This window comes from Pecten maximus, chromosome 10 (assembly GCF_902652985.1).
Source record: "Pecten maximus chromosome 10, xPecMax1.1, whole genome shotgun sequence".
In the NCBI taxonomy this organism is placed as follows: Eukaryota; Metazoa; Mollusca; class Bivalvia; order Pectinida; family Pectinidae; genus Pecten; species Pecten maximus.
In genome coordinates, this window is record NC_047024.1 from 33,089,412 (window position 1) to 33,110,824 (window position 21,413).

Here is a 21,413-nt window from a genome sequence, read left to right on the forward strand (position 1 = left end):
AGACATTCATGGGGTTTTTAGTAAAATTAGAATTAACAAAAGTGATGTATAAGGTAGCACACCACAGTAAGACAGCCTGGCCATGGGCAATTTTTTTGTTAAGCAAATAACTCCTGTATTATGATATGTATAAAAAATGAAAAAATAAATGTACACTATAATTGGTATATCCAGTATGAAGTAGTACATACAGGCTTCACATTTATTAAAACAAAAATCAATAAATTGGTTCCGGATTTTAAATATCCGGATTTTCCGAACGTGTGTTTACACAGGAAATTTAGTTTCGCCTACAGCGCAAAATGGAAGCCCACAGAAAAGGTAAGATAGCGGAAAAACTTAATTTACAACATATGTCCAAACAAGATTAATTCTGTCTTTGGGATAGAGATATTTAATTTTAAATAGGTTTCAGAAAAAAAATTGTGTAGAGAATTGTGCCATTTTGGGTCAAATATCATAATATTTTGCAATTTCTGAGAATTTTTTAAGCTGTTACCATGGTATTCACAGCTCTAAAAATCACAGAAAATATCAGTTTACTTATCCTTCAGAGCTCTATTAAAATTGCAAATGTTGTACAGATTTCAAATATATATACTTTATTAGAGGTTATATGTAAGGTTAACTGGCAATGTTTACATATCTAAAGCATGTGCCATATTTTTCAGAATTTGGCATTTTTACTGTACACTGCTACCTAGAAACCACTGGAACTCCAGGTTTTAAATATGTCCAAACCAACCTCACCAAGATGGATTCTACTGATTTTAAATTGATATTCAAAATACAGTTTTCAGATGTTCTGGAGACTTTTGTAAAAAAAAAAAAAAAAAGTAGTTTGAAAAAGGGGACAGACTCAGTGCCAGAAGCTAATACTGTTCAACTATGTTTACATTGACCTGCAGCTGGAGGTCATACAGACTGGACCAGTATAGGTTCAGACCTGTTATTATCTTTAGGAAGTAGTGGGAGAGGGTACAAGTCATAGCCCCCTCCTCCCCAGGATCATAGAGACTGTACTAGGGAGCCATAGCCCCCTCTCCCTCTAGTACTGTGTCTGGAGCTACGACCCTCCCTTCCCAGGATCATAGAGTGCTGTGTCTGGGAGCCATAGCCCATCTCCCTGTGATTGTCAGCATAGCTTCCACCTCCCTCCCCAGGATCTTATAGTGCTGTGACTGGAGGCAATGGATTCTAGATAAGTGTCTGGGGTAGAGAAGGGTACCTCCCTAAAGGATTGACTTTTGACCAGTTGTTTACAGACCTGTCACTCCTGAAGGCCTTGGAGAGGGCTAGCTTTTGACACCAGCTAGATGTTATTAGGTTTGATTCAGTAAACAATAAACTACTGGGTCCTCCCTTGGAGATCCTTATCAGGTTCCCTTAATTTATTCCACACTCTGGGAATGTCTTGTGAGGATAGAGACCTTGCCCTTTCATGTTGCTGACCAAGCAAAATCCTCTGAGGTAGGGAGATGAAGACCAGTTCAATCCAGTGTGTACTTAATTGTGTTATTAATGATACACAATATACATTTTGAGACCCTGCAGCTTGTCAATCACTACAAAGACCCCCCTACATTACCTGTCTGTGGTATGATATTTTCATTAGTACAGCTGGCTTTGAAGAGGTGCTGTGGGCACTACAATACATATATATAGATCAATTGTGTGTATTATATCAGGTTTTTTTCTATCAAGGTACTATTTTCATCACCTTTATTGACAGGTTGATTTCACACACCTGATTCTAATCACACCTGGACACTAAAAGGCTGTAGTGTATGAAGCACTCCTGTATACCGACTGGTCTTCTTTATACCACTGTGTTATAGCCACAATGAACAAATGTTACTCTCATAGCTTGGCGGTGACTACAAATTATAAACCTCCACATAATAAAAATATTTCTCTCAGGTACCCCTGCCTTTAATATTCTCACCATACCCGTCATAAAATAGATTAATATGCACACATTCATTTGTTAGCCTGAGGCTGAATTGTTGTAATAACTTGATAGACGGTAAGACCTAATGTTAACCTTCAAATTTAAAAAAGTTAGTGTTTGATGGAGCTTTCTGAAGGATCGTGAGGATTGTTCATTCTTATAGTGTAGGCTGCATAATGTAACTGGTCTTGTTGCATTTGTTATACATCGATACTGTTATAGTTTAATATGAATCTTGTCTATGAGTCTATTTTAACAAAGCTCCTAATGAAACCTCAGGTTTGATTAAAGCAACTGAAGTTCTTTGACTAGTGCAGGTATGACCTGAGGTGGCCCTGGCTCTAGAATGTTAAAAACATTAGTAAAATTGAGCATTATGAATTGTTTTTTGATATGCCTGATTCTACCATTTCAAACTGGAAAGTATAGAATAAAGCTGGTCATTTCCAGGATCCCTATTCCAACGCCAGAGTCATACATGTAAGTCTGTACACTTGGTGAGGTGGTCTATAGCTACACACACACATGTACACAGGGCAGTCAAGTCTGGTACAGAACACATGTCATGTCCACTGGTGTTATAGGCCTCATCCATCCACACATCTTCTGATTCTATCATCTCCATCACTGAAGCAAGTGGCAATAACAGTTAGCCTCCTGTCAAACTTGACCCACAGGTCTACAGCTTGCATATATGGTTCTAGCTCTGTCAAGGCTGAACCAACCTCTTCTGAAGCTTAGATGGTTCTAAGATGAAACAACCTCCACACACATCACCAATTGAAATGGATTTAAAACATATCTCAATGAACAACCAATATACAATCGTATACACCCTGGAAATTTACAGTTTACACATATGATTTTATGTTCATCAGGATGTAGTAATGTTAATTCTGAGTTGCAGTTAAGGTTTATCTCATAATATCTTTACATATCCTTTGCCTGTTAACCTTTTTGCGACATTGACTCATTTCAATGTTAAAAACTAACATTGTATGAATATTTGAAAAATAACATCTTCATAACATTGCTTTTAAGTCTCTGGTGTTGTGACCAGAACTTGACTTCCTCTGGACATATTGCCCTTGCCTGCAGAGAAGAGATGTGTGTACTATGTATAAACCCAAGAGCCTGGTGTATGTCATGCCTAGCCTTATACAAGTACAAAGATACTAGTGTATTAATAAACCTTTCCTGATGTAGTTTAGTTCTACTGTACATTGATATATAATCTTATTAGCTCACTTGTCCAGGTGTATCAGAACACTTGTACTCTAACCATTTTGAAACACCTGTATTCAAAGATTTCCAGTGAACTGTATGTAATATCAAAACTTCACATTTCTTTTTTTCAAGTCTGACCAGCTTCTTGTGAAATTAAACTTTTTTATTTCCAGTTATGGCACTTGATATATTAGGTAATGGATAAGTATGGAGTTTGGACTCCTGATTTCATGAGTTCCAAGTCAGTTACCAGGTAAATTTACCACAAAATAAAAGTTTATTGTACTTGTGTATGCAAGTTCACTGTTATATGAATCTATTCTGTATAGTAAACCCACTGTGCCAGCTTGATATATACCGGTAGATTAACCTTTTTAAAAAAAAATGTATGAAACACCTTTGGTAAAAGTTTGGTGGTCTCTCTCAATCACAAATGTCACTGACATATATGTAGACAGTCAATTTTTATAAAATTGTTTATTGCCAAAATCTTATAATCTCATAAATACACAGTATTCTACCTCATAAATACACCACCCCAGGTACTCCACATCCTTACAGACCTCCCCAGGTACTCCACATCCTGTACCGTATTCTACCTCATAAATACACCACCCAAGGTACTCCACATCCTGTCAGTATTCTACCTCATAAATACACCTCCCACGGTACTCCACATCCTGTACAGTATTCTATCTCATAAATACACCACCCACGGTACTCCACATCCTGTACAGTATTCTACCTCATAAATACACCTCCCACGGTACTCCACATCCTGTACCGTATTCTACCTCATAAATACACCACCCATGGTACTCCACATCCTGTACCGTATTCTACCTCATAAATACACCTCCCCAGGTACTACACATCCTGTACAGTATTCTACCTCATAAATACACCACCCATGGTACTCCACATCCTGTACCGTATTCTACCTCATAAATACACCTCCCCAGGTACTCCACATCCTGTACAGTATTCTACCTCATAAATACACCACCCATGGTACTCCACATCCTGTCAGTATTCTACCTCATAAATACACCTCCCATGGTACTCCACATCCTTACAGTATTCTATCTCATAAATACACCTCCCACGGTACTCCACATCCTGTACAGTATTCTACCTCATAAATACACCTCCCACGGTACTCCACATCCTTACAGACCTCCCCAGGTACTCCACATCCTGTACAGTATTCTACTTTATAAACACACCTCCCATGGTACTCCACATCTGTACAGTATTCTACCTCATAAATACACCTCCCATGGTACTCCACATCTGTACAGTATTCTACCTCATAAATACACCACCCCAGGTACTCCACATCCTTACAGTATTCTACTTTATAAACACACCTCCCATGGTACTCCACATCCTTACAGTATTCTACTTTATAAACACACCTCCCCAGGTACTCCACATCCTGTACAGTATTCTACCTCATAAATACACCACCCAAGGTACTCCACATCTGTACAGTATTCTACCTCATAAATACACCACGCAAGGTACTCCACATCCTTACAGTATTCTACTTTATAAACACACCTCCCATGGTACTCCACATCCTGTACAGTATTCTACCTCATAAATACACCTCCCACGGTACTCCACATCCTGTACCGTATTCTACCTCATAAATACACCTTCCCAGGTACTACCACATCCTGTACAGTATTCTACCTCATAAATACACCTCCCATTGAACTCCACATCCTGTACAGTATTCTACCTCATAAACACACCTCCCCCGGTACTCCACATATGTACAGTATTCTACCTCATAAATACACCACCCAAGGTACTCCACATCCTTACAGTATTCTACCTCATAAACACACCTCCCATGGTACTCCACATCTGTACAGTATTCTACCTCATAAACACACCTCCCATGGTACTCCACATCTGTACAGTATTCTACCTCATAAATACACCTCCCATGGTACTCCACATCCTGTACCGTATTCTACCTCATAAATACACCACCCAAGGTACTCCACATCCTTACAGTATTCTACCTCATAAACACACCTCCCATGGTACTCCATATCTGTACAGTATTCTACCTCATAAACACACCTCCCATGGTACTCCACATCTGTACAGTATTCTACCTCATAAACACACCTCCCATGGTACTCCACATCCTGTACCGTATTCTACCTCATAAATACACCTCCCACGGTACTCCACATCCTGTACAGTATTCTATCTCATAAACACACCTCCCATGGTACTCCATATCTGTACAGTATTCTACCTCATAAACACACCTCCCATGGTACTCCACATCCTGTACAGTATTCTATCTCATAAATACACCTCCCATGGTACTACACATCCTGAGCCGTATTCTACAATGAATTTAAAGATTAATTTGTATATTTGTCCAATAAATTAAGAATCAACAAAATGTCTCAATCTTGTAAAAATGACATAAATGATAACTATAAACACTGATATATCAACAAAATATTTTAAACTGAAGAAACATGTATGTACACCACATATAATCCTGAGTTTACAACATTTAATGTTTTCATACCTTATGGCTGTAGATCACAGCCTCCAGTGTGTTTACAAGGTCTATTATGGTACTATAACACTTTACTCCCACTATAAGAATACCCCAACTGTGCTGAAGCATTTTAGCACAGCTAAACTGTCTGATTTGGGGTAGAGTATACCTGTTTTAGTTGATCTGATGCATCTCTGATAAAATACACATCAGCCCTCATACACAAGCCACATGCTGTTGCTCCAACTTCTTTGCTGTTTTAAAAAAATGATAATTGATTGATAAGTTTGATTTTATTGTAGATTAGTATACTTATGTATAGTACACATGCTACACTGCTGTTTAGGTGTATGCCTATAGCTACCGGATGGAATATTTGGATTATTTAGCAGTTTATTTAACAACCAAGTCAAGACTGTCTGGCAAAATTTACAGATTTGATTTTAAGGTGTATTCTACCTTACTGTGACATGTAACTTGGATCCTAATGAATTTCAAACTATTGAAGAAAGCATAGTTTATGCTAGAATATTTGTGTAGTTTTTATGATTGAAGCTGTACTCTTACAATATAAGTGGTTATGTCTTATGTCTCTTAATTAATGCAAATTAAATCTATTTTTGGATGATAACACTTGTAATTACTGTAATATAGGTTTTTTAGCGTTTTGAGAAAGGAAAGTAATATAGTACATGTCTATAATGCATATCATGTACCATATTACATGTACCGGGTAGGTTCCGCTAAATGAAATAGATATCTAAATATCTCTAAATTTTATCGGATTGTGATATATAGTAATAATAGCATCAAGCATAACCAACCTTTAAAATGATGGCATGTCATATATTCGCCCTTCAGAATTGGATTGATAGTGAAGGCACTTCCTGTGTTGTTTATTGTGAATTTGTGATTACTATCAGACAAGACTTATCTAGTTACATCACAAATAAAACTTGTGTTGATCAAAGTTAATATATGATGCCTTGGACACTAAAAAATTACTTCAAAGAAATGTTGTATTTCATGTAATTCCTTAACACATAACATCATGTTTTAGATTCAGACATAATTGCCACATTTTGAAAGGCTACAAGTCTTTATTGCAGTTTGCTGACTTAAATTTGGCAGATATTTCTATCTATAACTAGTTCATGTTATTTATCTATGATGTCATTTATTAACATTTTCTTCTGAAACACACAGTTCTTAGCAGTGCTGGTAGGACATATAGTAATGCTGTCAAAATTGGGAAGGAATCGCATTTAGGCACCAACCTTTCCTTCGCTATAACCTCTTCTGACCACTCAGATGTATTAATTATCACAGATATAATCAGATATGACTTTGAGGCTTTATTTTGAGAGTTTGTCTTCCTTTATAAAATCCAGGATCCAACACTTATCATGTTTGTGACTGTTATGTTTTGGAAAGTAACGCTGTAAGTATATCAGACAGTTTTACCGATCAGTTTAAACAAATTATATCCTTTCCTGGTAGCAGCCGGGGATATTTCAGTTTCACTCATTCTTGGTGATAGGGTAGAATTTAGTTAACTTCACATTGAGAAAAATACTGAGTATGTAAATATTGTGTTTCTCATTATTTTCTTAATTAAAGATATGTGTAACTCTGTGATTACAAATTGTCTTTCTACCTGAAGTGGCCAAAAAGTCACAGTACATTGGGTCAATTGGCAGGAGAAAAGCTGGGTTTTTGTTGTTTTTTTTTTTTCAATTTTAGGTGTTACATATATCATTTTACTTCCTCCTTTCTTTCTCCTCCTTCTTCTGTCTCTCCTCTTGCATCTGATAACATCCGATTGTCTTTTCCCTTAAAATGGCCCCGTAGTGACCATTCCCAAGGACAACACCAGAAACAGGTTAAACTGGTGACACATTACAAGATAATTTTGTAATGTATAATTAATGAAATTATCTAATAAATATTGATACACCTGGTAGTAGCTTATGTCCTCTTTCCAGCAATACCACTGTAATGATTTTGAGTGTCAATGAGGCTCCCTTCATCCTTTATCATCAACTTATTTTGTGGATCATTGAAATCTTGAGGATCAAGAAGCAGATATTACCGGTACATATAAGTTCCTCTATAGAGATTATATAAACATGCAAATATTGGTTGAAGTAGAGTATTTTATAAATATAAGAAGAAGGAAAGATGGAAGATTGATACACATATATAGATATTTTACTCACAGTGGTACTATATAAACATGATAAAAATATATACAGAACATAAGAGTTGAACATAAGGATTCTGAGATCTAGAGGAAGCTGAGCAATCAGTTATCTACTCACAGTGTGAAAAAAATATAGAAATTACAGGATATAACCTTTCATGTATACTTACTAGCTGTGAGTAGGAGGCAGATTTCACAGCCAAAAGTGCTACCTTGAGCTGTCAGGTAATTGTGCACACCTGTTGTTAATTAAAGTTCTGGTCTTTCACAACCCTCCAATTAATTGTCCTGGAGAATACATCTCTTCTGTGAGGGTATTATTTTGGATGGTAGAGATTCTGTACTCTAGCCTCTAATTATTGCTTTATTACTGAGAAAAGATAGGTCATGTGCTGGATGTAAATAGTAAATTAGTAAACTGGAGGTAATAGGAAACTAGCACTGTTGTTTTCTGGGTGAGGGATGGACATTGGTGCTGTGAGTTATAATCAAGCTTGTCTGTGTGAGGAGGGCTAGAGAGACAGGAGAGGAGGTTTGAGGGGGAGACTGATGGAGAGTTATTATCTTTCTCCCACAAAACCTATCTCCAAGTCCACCAAATGCTGATATAGCACAGAATTAACTTCTGTTTCAACTACACAGAGATGCTCTAATAGCATTACCTTGAAAAGTAGAAACAGTAGCTGAACATAATGGAAAGGCCTTGATATTTAAGTTGGGTAATGGTAATAAGAGGGGTTCCACATGGTAACAATACAAGTGTGATGCATGACATGCTGAGCATGAGGTTGTAAATTACACATGCATTCAGAACAAAACCTGTCTAATCTGACACCCCGGGAATACAATATATTGGGTCACATTAGACAGGATGTCTGAATACATAGATCAAAGTATTATATAGATGTTTAATCATAGATATATATTCAAATTGCTGCATGATGGATGACTGGATTAATCCATGCATACAATGAGAACATTATATAGACTTGGGTTTCTATAGTCATCTTGATGATAGAAGGCCTGGTTATGAGTTTCAGTGAATGCCTGGCAAATATTGTTTGTGATGTATACATAAAGTCTTATATATCAAAGTAATAGGTCCATATATCAATCACAAACAAACCTTTACATTCACAACTTATGGGACTGGTGTTATTGATTAGACACCATGTTTGGTATAATGCTGACACAGCAGTAAATTCATTTTGGTCATATCTGTGTCTGTTTGATTCTTAATGTATCGATTGTGTTAATGTCATCAGGGAATCTATTTGAAATAATTGGTAATGCTTTATGATTTGATGAATCTTGGATGGTATCATTCTGAGAGGGAATCATGGATGGTGTTGTTCTGAGAGGGAATCATGGATGGTATTGTTCTGAGAGGGAATCGTGGATGGTATTGCTCTGAGAGGGAATCATGGATGGTATCGTTCTGAGAGGGAATCGTGGATGGTATTGTTCTGAGAGGGAATCATGGATGGTATCATTCTGAGAGGGAATCATGGATGGTATCATTCTGAGAGGGAATCATGGGTGGTATCGTTCTGAGAGGGAATCATGGATGGTATTGTTCTGAGAGGGAATCATGGATGGTATCGTTCTGAGAGGGAATCATGGATGGTATCGTTCTGAGAGGGAATCATGGGTGGTATCGTTCTGAGAGGGAATCGTGGATGGTATTGCTCTGAGAGGGAATCATGGATGGTATCGTTCTGAGAGGGAATCGTGGATGGTATCGTTCTGAGAGGGAATCATGGATGGTATCGTTCTGAGAGGGAATCATGGGTGGTATCGTTCTGAGAGGGAATCGTGGATGGTATTGCTCTGAGAGGGAATCATGGATGGTATCGTTCTGAGAGGGAATCGTGGATGGTATCGTTCTGAGAGGGAATCATGGATGGTATCGTTCTGAGAGGGAATCATGGATGGTATTGTTCTGAGAGGGAATCATGGATGGTATTGCTCTGAGAGGGAATCATGGATGGTATCGTTCTGAGAGGGAATCGTGGATGGTATCGTTCTGAGAGGGAATCATGGATGGTATCGTTCTGAGAGGGAATCATGGATGGTATTGTTCTGAGAGGGAATCATGGATGGTATTGTTCTGAGAGGGCTGATAGGTGTGTATGGTTGTCGTCTTAGGAATGGTGTCAGTGTCTTCCACTATTATTTCTTTTTGAAATTTATTTACATTTTGAGAAGTGGAAAGTTTTGTATATTTCTAAGGGTTGTACGAAAAAAACAATTGAATAGATAATTGAATATGAAGTCTATGATAGATACATGCTGAATAAGAAATACAAAACTACACCACAGACCTCTTATATTAATTATTTTATGACAGTTTGGAATTCCAGATGGATGTAAGGAAAATAAAATTATCCTATAAAATTGTCCTTAAGGTGTTAAGATATAAAAGATCAGATATGGTGTATTATATCCTGAATGTTTAATGTAGCAATTCCTACATATCATCTACAGTCCTCTTTGGTCACCACTATAGTGTGACTGAGAGGTAATATCACAAACTTACCAGTACAATTTGACCATCTTGTGATCATTATGACTGACCACTATATTTGTATATTACAGGTGTCCAAGTTAGTCATTCTCCATGAGGAAGCCGAAGATGGCAATGCTATGCCAGACCTTGCCATGCCGGTCCAGACGGTCAAATTGGCCGTTGACAATCTTGTCAAGGTATGTACCAATATTAGTCCGACTTGTCCAACATCCAACTCCAGACTATTGTGATGTTTAGAATAATAAGAATGAAAAAAAAAGATTAATTTGTAATGGTTTCATGGGTAGGTACTCGGGTTACCAGTTATGACAGAATTCATCTTTTCAGAGTGTACCAGATACAAATCACTGTGACCTCTGACCCCTGACCATTATGTTTGCTGAGTGTATCTGATGTAACATTTCATGTTAAATCTTTACGATGTGTGTGTGGGTAACATTTTGGGAAGACAGTAAGCAGTATGCAGGAGGTAGATTTGTGATTGATAGTTTTCTATTTTGAACCAAAATACAGAAATAGAAACACGAAGGAAAATGGCGCATCTAAACATGATTGCTTGTGATATTTCTTTGCAAGTAGGAAAGACAAAATCAAACAAATGCTCATTGTATAAAACATTGGTAGCTTGTTGTTTATAATTATATTCAGATGTTACCAAGTTGTATAACATAGTTTGCTTTTTTAACATAATTTGTGTGAAATGATAAAAGGGAGATAACTCATATATAAGTATTTGTAAAGGAGCAAGGACATGCCAATTCTGCATTGAGTGTTAAGTTTAACCATTGCATTTTTAGGTCGGTTATGACACAATTAACAGTAGCGAGGACCAGATCCTAAAACAGGACATGCCTCCCGCCCTCAGCAGAGTAGAGGAAGCATCCTTACTTCTCCTTCAGGCCTCGCAACTTCTCCGAACAGATCCATACTCTGCTCCCGCCCGCAAAAAGCTTATAGAGGGCTCTAGAGGTAAGTGTTAGTGGTATCATGGCTACAGTAACCAAAGTAATATAACCGCTGTATCCATGGTTATTACTGTAGTGATGTCTGTAAGAATTGGCTATAATGGGTTTATTCCTGCCCAAAATACTTATAAACCTCTAGATAGGTTATCTGTATTATTAGCTCACCTGGTCCGAAGGACCAAGGTGAGCTTATGCCATACCGTGGCGTCCGGCGTCCGTCGTCCGTCGTCCGTCGTCCGTCCGTCAACAATTGACTTCTTCTTCATAACCACAGATCAGAATTTGACCAAATTTGGTCAGAAGCATCCCTTTAGGGTGGGGACTCAAAATTGTACAAATGGTGGAGCTGACCCCCCAGGGGTCTGAGGGGCGGGGCCAAAAGGGGTCAATATAGCTATATTGATATTAACGACTTCTTCTCTGAAACCAAGCAAAGGATATTGCTCCTATTTGCCTGATAGCATCACTATGGGGTGGGGATTCAAAATTGTACAAATGGTGGGGCTGACCCCCCAGGGGCCTGAGGGGTGGGGCCAAATGTGGTCAATTGGGCTATATCGATATAAACGACTTCTTCTCTGAAACCAAGCAATGGATATAGCTCATATTTGCCTGGTAGCATCACTATAGGATGGGGATTCAAAATTGTATAAAATATGGGGCTGACCCCCTGGGGGCCTGAGGGGCGGGGCCAAAAGGGGTCAATATAGCTATATTGATATAAACGACTTCTTCTCTGAAACCGAGCAATGGATATCGCTCATATTTGCCTGGTAGCATCACTATGGGGTGGGGACTCAAAATTGTACAAATAATGGAGCTGACCCCCCAGGGGCCTGAGGGGCGGGGCCAAAAGTGGTCAATTGGGCTATATTGATATAAACGACTTCTTCTCTGAAACCAAGCAAAGGATATTGCTCATATTTGCCTGGTTGCATCACTGTTGGGTGGGGATTCAAAATTGTGCAAATGATGGGGCTGACCCCCTGGGGGCCTGAGGGGCGGGGCCAAAAGGGGTCAATATAGCTATATTGATATAAACGACTTCTTCTCTGAAATGGAGCAGTGGATATCGCTCATATTTGCCTGGTAGCATCACTATGGGGTTGGGATTCAAAATTGTACAAATAATGAGGCTGACCAACCAGGGGCCTGAGGGGCGGGGCCAAATGTGGTTGATTGGGCTATATTGATATAAACAACTTCTTCTCTGAAACCGAGCAATGGAAATTGCTTATATTTGCTTGGTAGCATCACTGTTGGGTGGGGATTCAAAATTGTACAAATAACGGGGCTGACCCCTTAGGGACTGAGGGGTGGGACCAAAAGGGGTCAATTTGGATAAATTGATATAAACAGCTTCTTCTCTGAAACTAAGCAATAAACAACTTCTTCTCTGAAACTAAGCAATGGATATCACTCACATTTGTATGGTAGCATGGTCATGGGGTGGGGATTCAAAATTGTACAACTTTCATTTCTTGGATTAAGGTATTTTTTGGCATAAAAACCTCATATATCCATATAAAATGCCTATGATATACTGACATAGCAATACCAGTGACAAATATACCTAATCATCATTCTTGTTTCATATCTCATGAAATCCAGGTGAGCGATACAGGCCCTCTGGGCCTCTTGTATAAGAGGCACTAATATTTGCTTAAAAATTGCATAAACTCAAAAGAAAACATAATCATCTGTTTGTTTTGAAGTCATGTCATGATAAATGGATCAAATCTATTCAGTGTTGCTCAAACACATTTTGAGAATTCTCTGTCTGGTATTACTTTCTGTAATGGAAGTCTAGGACCCATCAAAATTTTGAAAATTATCTGATAAAATGAAATTCCCAAACCTACCTTTCACAAGATTAAAAGTATCATAGATTTGTACATATAAGCCTTGTTAGTATTGGATATATGCTAACCATATAATTGTGATTTAAAAAGTGTTGAATACTTAGTATTCATCAAATTGAGATGTTTTACCTTAATTTATATTCTACTTCCTAGGTATCCTACAAGGGACATCTGCCCTACTTTTAGCATTTGACGAATCAGAAGTGAGAAAGATTATCAGAGTATGTAAAAATGTGTTAGAATACCTCGCTATAGTAGAGGTGGTCGACCGGATGGAAGATCTTGTCACATATGTTAAGGTGAGTATTTCTATCTAGATGTCATATAGAGGTTTACATGAGCAGTATGAAATGTCAATATTAAATTACATGTCCAAATGTACTTCCAAATCTGAAATATTTAATTAAGAAAGGTAAAAGTCCCAATGTTCTAATTTCATGTCATTGCCTCGTTCTGTTTTTGTCTGTTAAACTTTTGAATAAATCAAAATGGCATTGATTTGACAACCTGCATGAAAGTTTGTGTTGCAATAAATGATAAAAAAGTTCATTTTACTTTGTTTAACTTAATTCCCAAAGTATTTTCGTATCTCTTAGATGTTTCGAAGTTCTTTTGTTTGCTGTGACATATTGGTATAGATCAAAACTACATTGCAGCAGGAAAAACAACTCTAAAATTCCTAGAAAATATGTGAAAAAGTGAAATCTTATTGTTCACAGAATCTGAGTCCAGTCCTCACCACGATGGCGAAACAAGTGGATGGTCGTGAAAAGGAACTAACCCATCAGGTCCACAGAGAGATGCTGTGTCATTCTCTAGATCAAGTCAAAAACCTTACTCCAGTTGTCATCAGTGGAATTAAAATTTACATCACAGCCAAAGGTAATCATTTTACCCGGACACAAAGCAGAATTTATCCCATACATTATACCATACACATGTTTGTGTTATCCCATCGCCATGTGTATTTTGCCTGTGTAACAAAGTTAGTTTGTGATGTCGCAATGCAATAACAAGACGTAACATTGTCAGCAAAATTAATCTGGCTGTTTAGAAAATGATTGAATGTCTCATAATAATCTAGGATTAAACAAAATCATGTGTCATTTTTCTTAGATTGCCAGTATAGAGTTTAACTTTACAGAAATGACAAAATGTCCTGTTGTTATACCCCCGCAACGCAGTTAGGGGGGTATACTGGAATCAGGTTGTCTGTCCGTCCGTCCATCCGTCCGTCTGTCTGTAGATGCATTTTGTCCGGACAACTCCTCCTAAACCGCTGGGCCGATTACAATGAAACTTCACACACATATTAATGATCATGTGTAGATGTGCATGCCACTTTCTTTTTCTCAAAATTATGGTTGCTATGGCAACTGGTCACTATAAACAGGTTTTCTGATAAGAACCATAACTTTAAGATTGTCCGGACAACTCCTCCTAAACCGAAGGGCCGATTACAATGAAACTTCACACAAATATAGAGGACCATGTGTAGATGTGCATGCCACTTTCTTTTTCTCAAAATTATGGTTGCTATGGCAACTGGTCACTATATTACTGGGTTATCTTAGTTGGCCTCTAATTAACAGTTCCAATTCACCATTGACTCGTGCATATTGCGGGGATATTAGTCAGCCATCCTGGCGACAGTTCTAGTTTAATCATAGCTTCACAGTATCCTCTGAGGGCCTCAGTATCTGTATACATTGACAGAGTCCAACATGTTTTCCCGTATGTAAATGTACACAATTTACTTTTATTAAATCTTATTACAGCCCTTTTCATTAGGAAACCTTTCCTTTATTTTGTTAATTGTACATATGTATATTGTGTATGTTATCCAAGACAATTACTGCGGGTGCGGCAATTCATTATTGAACTAATCTGTTTTAATTCAGTTATAGGCTAAAATTTTAGTGCACCAAAATATTCATACCCATGTGCTCAACATTTCATGTCTCCATGTATACAGAGAACTACACGATGCCACAACAGGTGGCTGATGCCCAGACTAACAGGGACTACATGGTGACGAAGATGAGAGACGAAATCCATGAAATTATCCGGGTGCTGCAGCTGACCACATACGATGAGGAGGAGTGGGATGCTGATGATTTAGCTATTATGAGGAAGCTACAGAGCGCAATTGACCAGAAAATAAAGCCAGCCAATGACTGGTTGGCTGATCCCACAGCTCTCGTTGGTAGTGCTGGTAGGTGGAGATAATTCCAATGCTGGCAATCTACCAATAGTCAATATATTGAGTTAATACATTTTTAATTCCTTACAGAAGTTAAATTTATTTTGACTATATTTACAGATTTTCTCTCACAAATATTTCCATTAAATCAGTTAATATCTAGCAGCTAATCAATATTTTAAAATGACTATGATTCTGGTTCTGTAATTTTAATACTGTTTTCAATACCATTGAACAAAAATGTTTGGCTATTTCTACAGATAAGAAACCATCAGTCCAATTATTAATGGAAAATCACTTTCTCAAACATGTTCATGATTTTATTTATCTTAGGAATTTAGAATTTTTTCTGTTGTCTAGTAATGTATACAGATAGCTGAAAATTGTCTATAAAATTTCATATTGATTATCCAGGGGACAAGTCACTGCATCAAATATTAGAAGACTCACGACGTGTAGCGGACAGGTGTACTGATCCAGAAGACAGAGACAGGATATTGAAGACAGTTGGAGACATGGAATCCATGGCTAATGCTCTTTCAGAACTGCGACAACAGGGCAAGGTAACAGGGTCTTATGATACTAGTCAAATCTGCCATAAATATACGTCCTAATAGGGGATGAAACCATGTTAGTCATTATGTTATATTTTTTTCTGAAAAAATCTTTAATAACTGAATTCAAAGATAACTGATCATATCATGCATACAAGAAATTAATCTATTAAATCAGAAAATGATTTCAACAATTTATTGCTTTTCAAAAAATTCTTTTTCTTTTTTTTTTCAAAACAATGATAGTAGTAGAGAATTGTTTTGGAAGGCCAATGGTAGCATACACCCTTTACGGAGTAATTTGTTGGTACCTACAGGGCAGTAGAGCTTGAGTACAGAACTCTTCACTAAGGTAGCATACACCCTTAACGAAGTTATGTGTTGGTACCTACAGGGCAGTAGAGCTTGAGTACAGAACTCTTCACTAATGTAGCATACACCCTTAACGAAGTTATGTGTTGGTACCTACAGGGCAGTAGAGCTTGAGTACAGAACTCTTCACTAAGGTAGCATACACCCTTAACAGATGTTATGTGTTGGTACCTACAGGGCAGTAGAGCTTAAGTACAGAACTTCCTTAAGGTAGCATACACCCTTAAGTGATGTGTTGGTACAGAACTCTTCTTTGAGATAGCATATATACCCTAAATGAGTGTTGTATTTGTATTTACAGGGAAGCAGTCCACAAGCTTTGTCTTTAGCCCGTCAAATCCAAAGCAAACTACATGAGCTACAGCAACAGACCCAGAATGCCATTGTTAAGAGTGAGAGGTCTGGTATACGTCGTCCAGCCCCAACAGTGGAGGGGAAGGTTGAACAAGCTCGTCAGTGGCTGTCACACCCAGGCATGGATGATCGAGGCCTAGGTATGTTCTCAATCTATCATATTCAATCTATAATGTACAACATAAGGTTCTATCATAAAAAAAACATATCTTCTCTTAAATTGAAATATTCAGTCATAAGAGAACCAGACTTACATCCCTTGGATAGTGTCATTTATAGAGCATTCTGTAGAGGTGAAAATCAAACTTCAGGACACTTGTCAACTGAACCTTTTATCTATTCATAACAAGGATTTTGGTATCTATACTTGAAGTAGACCTAAAACAGATTAAATTAGATTTATTAGGTCACCTGAGACGAAGTCTCAAGTGACCTATTCTAATCGCCTTTTGTCCGTCGTCGTGCGTCGTCCGTCGTGCGTCGTGCGTCCGTAAACTTTTTACATTTTCGACTTCTTCTCCAAAACCACTGAACCAAATTCAATGAAATTTGGCAGGGAGCTTCTATGGCTGAAGTTCAACTAAAATTGTGAATTATATGGTCCACATCCCCCAGGGGCCTGAGGGGCGGGGCCAAAAAGGGTCAAATTGACTAAAACTTCAAAAATCTTCTTCTCTACTCTCAGATAAGGTGGAATCAAACACTCTTCATAGATGAAAGGGTCTTAAGGTGCTTTACCAAAATTGTGAATTTCATGACCCTGGGGTCTCAGGTTTGCCCCTGGGGAGGGGGTAAACTTTACTATAGTTTATATAGAGAAATCACATTTTTGACTATTATTTGTTGGATTTGTATTGGAATTCATTCTAACTTGTATCAAATTATCAGCATGGGATGACACTTTGATGGTATGTACATGTTGGCCCTAATTGACCCCCAGGGGCTGGTGGGCGGGGCCAAAAATGGTCAAATTGACTAAAACTTCAAAAATCTTCTTCTCTACTCTCAGATATGGTAGAATCAAATACTCTTCATAGATGGAAGGGTCTTAAGGTGCTTTACCAAAATTGTGAATTTCATGACCCTGGGGTCTCACGTTTGCCCCTGGGGAGGGGGTAAACTTTACTATAGTTTATATAGGGAAATCACATTTTTGACTATTATTTGTTGGATTTCTATTGGAATTCATTCTAACATGGTTCAAATTATCAGCATGGGATGACAGTTTGATGGTATGTACATGTTGGCCCTGGTTGACCCCCAGGGGCTGGTGGGCGGGGCCAAAAAGGGTCAAATTGACTAAAATTTCAAAAATCTTCTTCTCTACTCTCAGATATGGTAGAATCAAATACTCTTCATAGATGGAAGGGTCTTAAGGGGCTTTACCAAAATTGTGAATTTCATGACCCTGGGGTCTCACGTTTGCCCCTGGGGAGGGGGTAAACTTTACAATAGTTTATATAGGGAAATCACATTTTTGACTATTATTTGTTGGATTTGTATTGGATTTCATTCTAACCTGGATAACATTATCAGCATGGGAGAACAGTTTGATGGTTTGCATATATTGGCCCTGACTGACCCCCAGGGGCTGATGGGCGGGGCTAAAAAGGGTCAAATTGACTGAAATTTCAAAAATCTTCTCTATACTCTCATATTTGGTAGAATCAAAAACTCTCAATAGATGGAAGGGTCTTATGGTGCTTTACCAAAATTGTGAATTTCATGACCCTGGGGTCTCATGTTTGCCCCTGGGGAGGGGGTAAACTGTACAATAGTTTATATAGAGAAATCACATTTTTGACCATTATTTGTTGGATTTGTATTGGAACTCATTCTAACCTGGTCAACATTATCAGCATGGGATAACAGTTTGATGGAAAGCACATGTTGGCCCTGACTGAATCCCAGGGGCTGATGGGTGGGGCTAAAAAAAGTCAAATTGACTGAAATTTCAAAAATCTTCTTCTCTACTCTCATATTTGGCAGAATCAAAAACTCTCCTTAGATGGAAGGGTCTGGTGATGCTTGACCAAAATTGTGAATTTAATGACCCTTGGGTCTCACGTTTGTCCCTGGGGAGGGGGTAAACTTTAGTATAGTTTATATAGGGAAATCACATTTTTGACCGTTATTTGTTGGATTTGTATTGGAACTCATTCTAACCTGGTCAACTTTATCATGGGATAACAGTTTGATGGAATGCACATGTTGGCCCTGACTGAACCACAGGGGCTGAGGGGCGGGGCTAAAAAGCTTCTTCTCAATACCTATATAAGATATAATCAAATACTTTTCATAGAAGGAAGGGTTTCATGGTGTTTTACTTAAATTGTGAATTTCATGACCCTTTGGGTATCAGGTTTGCCCCTGGGGAGGGGGTAAACTTTACCATAGTTTATATAGGGAATTCATATTTTTGACAATCATTTGCTTTATTTCTATTGGAATTCATTCTAACTTTCTTAAAATTATCAGCATGGGATGACAGCTTAATAAGCACATATTGGCCCTGACTGACCCCAAGGACTGATGGGTGGGGCCAAAAAGGGTCAGTTAAATTAACTGAAATATTTCAAATCTCAGGTGATCGTTAAGGCCCTTTGGGCCTCTTGTTCATTGTTAAAAATGAAGCAGACATGTTGATGGCAGTGAACATTCGACTTACTTTATTTTGTGTGTTTTATACAGGCGAGCAGGCCACACTTATGATAGTAGCAGAAGGACGACGTCTGGCAGATTCATGCCCAGGACCTCAGCGCTCAGATTTGCTGAGGCTGTGTGATGAAACAGAGATACTTACTAATCAGCTGTCAGAGCTCATAAGAAAGGGTCAGGTAAAACATCTCCTTAATTCTCATGTAGATTTCATTTACAATTATTACTGTAGTATTTGATGTATTGGTTAATGTCATATCAACAGCTTATGTTATTTAAAGACGGCCTCCCGTGTGTGTGGTGAGTGCATATGTGTGTTTTGGGAGGCTGCAGTAATAAATGTATATCACAGATATATAACTATTATAGATATGTTGTTGTACACTGTTATATTGATAAATCACCACACCTTGTTGTAAAAATTGCATTGTTTTTCCAGGGAGATAGCCCACAAGCCAAGGCACTGGCTAAAGCTCTGACAGAAAAACTTCATGCCCTAAAATACAAAATACAAGAAGCACTGGTTAGTCAGGTAAGTCAACGACAAGGTTACAATGTCAAGGTCACACTCCAGGTCAATCAAAAGCCATGGATAGCTTAACCCCCTGGTAATCTAAACATCAAGTTTACTCTGAAGGTCAATCTCAAGGTCATGTATAAGCTTTGTTTTGAGGTTATTATTGAGTTATTAATTAAATATTTTTTCATTAATATAATTATGATGTATGTGACAAAGTTGAAGTTGAAAGAGCTAAACAGAAATAAAATAATTTGTATCATGCTATACCATGAGGTAGCTTAACCCCTGTATAGGTTGCTTATAGCAAAGATTAGAAAAATATATGTAAAATGTTATGCATTATACACATTTTGTAGTAATCCCTATTAAAATATTGAAACCCACTTATCTGGAAAATATTTAATATAGAAAATGAGTTAAAACAATAAAAGCATTTATAAGGATTAGGACACAAGGAGATATTGTACTTTCATCAACCCAATACAGTATGTTGTCACATCCGGTACAGTATGTTGTCACATCCGGTACAGTATGTTGTCATATCCGGTACAGTATGTTGTCACATCCGGTACAGTATGTTGTCATATCCGGTACAGTATGTTGTCATATCCGGTACAGTATGTTGTCATATCCGGTACAGTATGTTGTCACATCCGGTACAGTATGTTGTCACATCTGGTACAGTATGTTGTCACATGCGGTACAGTATGTTGTCACATGTGGTACAGTATGTTGTCACATCCGGTACAGTATGTTGTCACATCTGGTACAGTATGTTGTCACATGCGGTACAGTATGTTGTCACATGCGGTACAGTATGTTGTCACATGCGGTACAGTATGTTGTCACATGCGGTACAGTATGTTGTCACATGCGGTACAGTATGTTGTCACATGCGGTACAGTATGTTGTCACATGCGGTACAGTATGTTGTCACATGCGGTACAGTATGTTGTCACATGCGGTACAGTATGTTGTCACATCCGGTACAGTATGTTGCCACATCCGGTACAGTATGTTGCCACATCCGGTACAGTATGTTGTCACATCCGGTACAGTATGTTGTCACATCAGGTGCAGTATGTTGTCACATGCGGTACAGTATGTTGTCACATGGTGATTACTTACCAGTATTATCAGTATCTAAATAAAATAGTAGCATTAGTACTGTGGAATCATTACTGTGGAATCCTTTGATGACTTGTGTTAGTTGTCAGAAATATCTTTTTAACCACAATTGTGACATCAGTATCTGAGTTCAGTAAATGTATGTATCAAATTGTTTTATCTTGCAGGTTGCGGACGATTTTATTGACATCTCAATGCCACTGAAGGTCATGACTGATGCTGCCCTAGTCCCGTTAGGTAGGTCGTAATGACTGAATCACAGAGATACAGTCATATCTTTATATATAAACATGCTGAGTTTGCAAAGATAAATAAAATGGTATTTAACACCAACAAATAGAAGAAAAATA

At 37.9% G+C, this 21,413-nt stretch overlaps 1 protein-coding gene across 13 annotated transcripts in view; it reads left to right on the top strand.

The window, feature by feature from the left end:
• LOC117335488 (vinculin-like) overlaps nucleotides 1–21,413 on the top strand; it is a 77,117-nt gene that overhangs the window by 20,062 nt on the left and 35,642 nt on the right. For all 13 annotated transcript variants that reach the window (XM_033895520.1, XM_033895533.1, XM_033895521.1 and 10 more), the window contains exons 2-11: nucleotides 10,516–10,623; nucleotides 11,245–11,416; nucleotides 13,428–13,573; nucleotides 13,994–14,156; nucleotides 15,250–15,489; nucleotides 15,892–16,040; nucleotides 16,705–16,897; nucleotides 19,449–19,594; nucleotides 19,855–19,947; nucleotides 21,231–21,300. In XM_033895520.1, the coding sequence (XP_033751411.1) occupies nucleotides 10,516–10,623; nucleotides 11,245–11,416; nucleotides 13,428–13,573; nucleotides 13,994–14,156; nucleotides 15,250–15,489; nucleotides 15,892–16,040; nucleotides 16,705–16,897; nucleotides 19,449–19,594; nucleotides 19,855–19,947; nucleotides 21,231–21,300 (1,480 nt within the window). The remainder of the gene's footprint in view (nucleotides 1–10,515; nucleotides 10,624–11,244; nucleotides 11,417–13,427; nucleotides 13,574–13,993; nucleotides 14,157–15,249; nucleotides 15,490–15,891; nucleotides 16,041–16,704; nucleotides 16,898–19,448; nucleotides 19,595–19,854; nucleotides 19,948–21,230; nucleotides 21,301–21,413) is intronic.